A 5,473-nucleotide genomic window follows, 5' to 3' on the forward strand; every position below is an offset into this window, starting at 1 on the left:
TTCCCTGCACTTTGAGTGGAGATGAACTTTTTGAAGCTGCAGCTGTTGATGATCTGCTGTATCTTCATGCTAATGTCTGTGCAGGTAGTTAGGTGTCCTCTTTGAACAGGTGACTATTCGTTTGAAGAGAGCAGTCATAAGGACATGGGACAAGCAAGTCACACTAATTTGCTATGTTTTAATTTGTTTTGCTATCAGGTCAAACTGGGAGGAGAAGCCCCAAACTCCAGTGTAATCCACATAGCCAAGGGCAATGATGGCAGCAGTAGCAGCTGGAAGAGGGGTGAATGCCATCTTCTGGATTTCGCCAACTCCGAGCGGCCACTGGTCGTCAACTTTGGTTCGGCTACCTGACCACCATTCACAAGCCAGCTGTCGGCCTTCAGCAAGCTGGTGGAGGAGTTCTCTAGTGTGGCTGACTTTCTGTTGGTCTACATTGATGAGGCTCACCCATCAGATGGCTGGGCTGCCCCTGGAATCTCTCCCTCTTCATTTGAAGTTAAGAAGCACAGGAACCAGGAAGACAGATGCGCTGCTGCTCACCAGCTCCTAGAGCGCTTTTCTTTGCCACCTCAGTGCCAAGTAGTAGCTGACTGCATGGACAACAATGCCAATGTGGCCTACGGGGTTTCATTTGAGCGAGTATGCATTGTGCAGAGACAAAAAATTGCCTATCTGGGAGGCAAAGGCCCCTTCTTCTACAATCTGCAGGAGGTTCGGCTTTGGCTGGAACAAAACTTCAGTAAAAGATGAATTCCGTTTTCTACGTATATATGTCAACAAATGTGTCCCTTTAAGGTGGTGTAAAAGGGAAAAGAAGGAAACATATGTTGGTCTGAATAAGGCCTTTCAGATGATTGCAGGAGAACACATTTGATAACAAGGGCAAATGAATATTAACTAGGAAAAAAAAATGAAAAAAAATAACTCCACAGAAACATTACTGTATGAAAAGAAACCCCCAATCCTGCACTCACCACAGGACAGAAGGGGAGAAGAGGCTTCTGCGAAAAGGTGCTGCTGATGGGCAGGAAAAGTGGTGAGAAGACCTGTCTCCCAGGAACCTGTCTCATGAAGTGTCTGCCTGGGGTGAGTTGGAAGCATTGCTGCTTGGAAGGCCATGGAAAGGCAACGCCGTGCATTTCATCAAAAATGCTTCTTCACCCTCCTGCAGCCAATGCAAGGGACCTGGGAAGAGCCAGGAGGCTTGCAACTACTTTGCATAGAAATGCAGTGAAGTGTGGCAATTGTCCTCTCTCTGTAGAGATTTCATTGTTCAGAGACTACAGGAACCACCATGCAGTGCATCCTGCAGGCAGACTGGCTGCTCAGATCAAGATGAAACATTGTATGCTGGTGCTTGTACTCTCTCTCCTTGGAAGCTTCTGCACAGCATACTATCTATGTAATTCTGTCTCTGTTTGTATCCAGTGTGTAGGCCTGTGTCTGCTGAGAAAGATGTTAAAATTTATGGAGTTGGACCAAAAAGACAAAGCTGATCAAATAAGGCCATTACAATTTGAAAACTAGGGAATAAATTGTTTATTTGTAATAAAATAGCAAGGACCACCTAGAGCATGCATTGCGAGATGAAACTCAGCTAATGCCAGCCACCGCTTGGTTCTCAGAGCTGACAGCACACATTTATCAATATTCTCTGGTTCTCTTCTCTATCTCTTTGCTCGCCTCAATCTTTTCCTGCGTAGCAGTAGTCTTAAAGGTAATTTCACTTTTAGCTTTTAAAAAATTAACTTATTTCTCTCTTTTATTTTTATCTCAGATAATGACCTTACAGATGTATTTTGGGGATGGGGGTACCTATACACAACTTTACCTCATTGAAATGGAAACCTATCCTGTCATTTACCCTGTTAAATATAATCATGCTGATTTTTGCTATCTTAGATACCTGCAAGTAGTTTATAGCTATGTTACTTTGTTTGGAATTTGTTTGCAGCCTCAGAATGATTAGTTGCAGTTCTGTTATCAGATGAGGTGATAGTCTGTTTCACTCATGTTCTCAAGAGCCTTCCCAGAGAAATGGGGAGGACAAGTGGTGTGAATTAATGTGAATGAGTGCAAAAGATGGCAGAATTTTCCTACCAATGTGTCTGAGGAATTATTAATTATGTTTAAAGACATAGTGTCAACTTAGAGTATACGTTAAGTTTAGGTCTTTCTAAAACTAAAATGATTTAATCAAGCCTGAGGAAAAAGCAGTTTACAATGAGCTAATCTATTAGAGCTGATAAATGGAAACCCATAAGGAGTTGGACAATCCAAGTTTTCTCTCAATTTTGGCAGAAGCATGGAACAGATAAACAGGGTATGTGGCAGAAATCAAATTAGTTCTTTTAATTTCTCATCCTGCCATCTCATCAGGAATATGCTGTATTAATACTAACACAGGGAAGAACAGAAAATGCATACATAAATATCATTTTCACAATGTCCCTTTATTATTTTGTATTTCTTCTTGATGGCTGTTAATCAACTTAGCCAATGTACAATACATTTGGAAATATGTTTTCAAGCACTGATCTGAAATAATGACAGTAACGTGAGTGATTTCTCCCATATTCAGGTTCATGCTTCCCTTTGTTCTCATACTTTCTTCCGCACATTTAAACATACCTACACACACCTGCAGTGTTCAGTAATATGTGTCAGAGAGGGATGTAAAGAATGGTCTTCAGACCTTCTGGTGTGGCCCACCTCTCAGAAGAGGTGTGTCTGGGTGTGTATATAGTTATGGATTTATGTCTGCATATGTACGTATATCATATATTTTTATGTATATACATATGCATGCACGTATAAGTGGTGTCTAAGACCAATGAAAATAATAATTTTTCTGTCCTCCTATTCATTAATGTTACTGTAACTCACTGGTCAATGTGGAAAAGGGTTACACATTTTAATGACTAACTGGGATATGTAACAAATTTTTAAACTTAATATAATAGAAACAGTAACATAGCCAAACTACATGGTTTATTTAATCCAGTGTTGTACCTCTGACTATCAGATGCTTCAGGGGAAGGTGCAATAATTTCTTCTTCGATTTTCATTAGCTTCAGCCCTTATTATTTTTGTCTTGTCTAATGTGATCGTTGATGTCTCATCATCCCTATGAGAGGCTGATCCTGAGTTTTCAGATATACATATTTCCCGAGGTGGGGAATTGTAAAATCCAAAAAAAAGAAAAAAACAACCTGTTTTTTTTTGGTTTTTTTTTTTTTTTTAGATTGATTGCTTTTCAATGTCATTCTCATCTCTTTCTCTTGTATGCTAGAATAGTACAAGGAGTAATCCCAATTTTTCTTCTGTATGTCAGTGATTATATACTCATTTTACATACCTTCTCTTTATTTTTTAAGCCAAACAGTAATGCACATTCTTATACAGGTACATATTCTTTGCCTGTCTCCTGAATCTATTCAATTTTTGCTACACCGTGCTTTTAAATAGGTGAGTAAAGCTGTAGACATTACTCCAAGTGAAATATGTATTGATATACTCAACACAACATCTTTTCCTTATTATATCCTTTTCTTTGGTCATCTGAAAGTTTATTAATCCATAGCAACTCCACAGGCATTGCAAAACTTAAACTTGTAAGTCTGTTCTTTTTCGCTTTTCTCCATCATACAGTTGAAGTCAGAACTGTTTATCTGGGAAATGCTAGCCAAATGTTTAGCACAGCTGTTGAAACATCCCTTTAGCTCAGAAGAAAGAGTCTGAGTTAGTAATTCAGTTAGTTAATACCTCTTTGCATATCTAAAGTTAGTTATTTTTCAAGTCCATTTTCTCCCTTTGAATTTCCATTATTTTGTGTTGTTTTTCACAGATGCCTGTTCATCACATTATAAAGGAATTATAAAATTGGCTTCTGTAAACAGAAAATCTGCAAGGATTTTCCACAAGAAAAAATACACAATAGCTTCATTTCTTTCTTGGCACACGAATGCATTACCCTGCCCAAAACTTAAAGATAGTTCAGCCTCACTGATTATCAAGGCAGAAATACAGTTTGCAAATGCTTAAATTTCCCCAGAAAATGTGAAGTCAGAAAGCAGAGGAAGTATTTAAAAGAGAAATGGGTTTAGAGGAAAAAAATATCTTTTTTAAGTGGCTGATAGAAATTCAAGTTCTTTGCTTTTTTTTTTTTTTTTTTTTTGACAAAATGAAAACATTTTATAGAAAAGGTTTTAAATTACATTTCATCAGTTGTCCTCAGTTAATGATAGAAGTGGCCATATGTCAGATACCCCAAATTATTTTAACAGTGGGTTGTTTTGGGTCCAGGCAGAAATTTTGCTACTTTGTTAGCACAGTAATTAACAATTGCTCTACTCTGCTGTGAGGCTAATTTCCCCCCCCCCCTTATTTTCACTATTTGAGGGCCCAAAACCACATTACTTGAGGTGCTTCAGTGTGACATACATATTGAGCTATAGCTCACTAAATAGGTGCCTGGAAGTATTATGGAAGGCTACTGTATATAATAAGACCCCGGTACTGTGTCTCAGCACTAGTATGGGAAACTTCCAGTACTTTTTCATTTTGATCAAGGTAAAAAGCTATTCTGAGCTATCATTCTACATTGTTCTGTGTTTAGCATCATTACTTAGCACTGTATAAAATGAATGCAAAACATTTTGTACAGATGAAAACGATAGGATTTTGATCTTGCTTGTGTAGACAATGACATAAATTTAAGGCAGCAGGAAAACATGCCCTGTCTGTTAAAAAGAAAGAGATATATTAAGAAATATATTGCTGAACAGCTGTCTGAACACATTGAAAAGCAAAATGCAGTCATTTTTATGAAGGTGATCTTGGTGGGGAAACCCACAAAGCTTCTCAAAAAGGTATCAGTGCTGTGCGTTGAAGTGTGTGTGGGGAGGAAGGTTGTTTCTGTATGTGTGAAAGTGGCTTTTCTGTGTTGTAGAGTGTAGGTTTAAGAGGTTTTAAGACTTCCATGCAGTACTATGACCAAAGCAGTTAGAGGTATCAGGTAGGGAATATTGGCCAGTTTTGCTCAACTCTACACCACATCTGTGCTGGATCCATGTTCAGTGACCTTTGGGCCCAATTTGGAGGCTTCAGAGAAGAAAGATTGGGGTGAGACAATGAAGGCTTGTGTGCTTATGAAGATCGCTAACAAAAGAGTAATTAACTCAGTTGGCGTTCAGATGCCCCCACACTGGCATTCCTCTGTGCACCTTAGTGTGTCTGTATTTGAAAGAAGTCTCTTTGGGGCCGTTAAAAAGATTGCTGGGGTGTAGATGCATGTGTGTACTGACTTTGTGTGTGTCATTGTTTAAATGTCAAAAATACACTTCGTAGGAGAGCCAGCAAAGTTTGTTACAATATGGTGCTCCATTAAATGTGCTTTCTAGGTTTGTTTTTCTTGTATTATAATAAAGTAGAAAGAAGAATAAATCTCTTCTGTGTCTTCTTATTCTAA

At 38.5% G+C, this 5,473-nt stretch overlaps 1 protein-coding gene across 1 annotated transcript in view; it reads left to right on the forward strand.

Moving 5' to 3' along the window:
• The window catches only part of DIO2 (deiodinase, iodothyronine, type II), a 12,383-nt gene extending 11,576 nt beyond the window's left edge, over nucleotides 1–807 (forward strand). The window contains 1 exon segment of the mRNA XM_008945873.1: nucleotides 199–807. Coding sequence (XP_008944121.1) covers nucleotides 199–807 — 609 coding nt within the window.
• The last annotated feature ends 4,666 nt before the right edge of the window (nucleotides 808–5,473 follow it).

The sequence above is a fragment of the Merops nubicus genome, unplaced genomic scaffold, assembly GCF_000691845.1.
Source record: "Merops nubicus isolate BGI_N331 unplaced genomic scaffold, ASM69184v1 scaffold1338, whole genome shotgun sequence".
Classification (NCBI taxonomy): domain Eukaryota; kingdom Metazoa; phylum Chordata; class Aves; order Coraciiformes; family Meropidae; genus Merops; species Merops nubicus.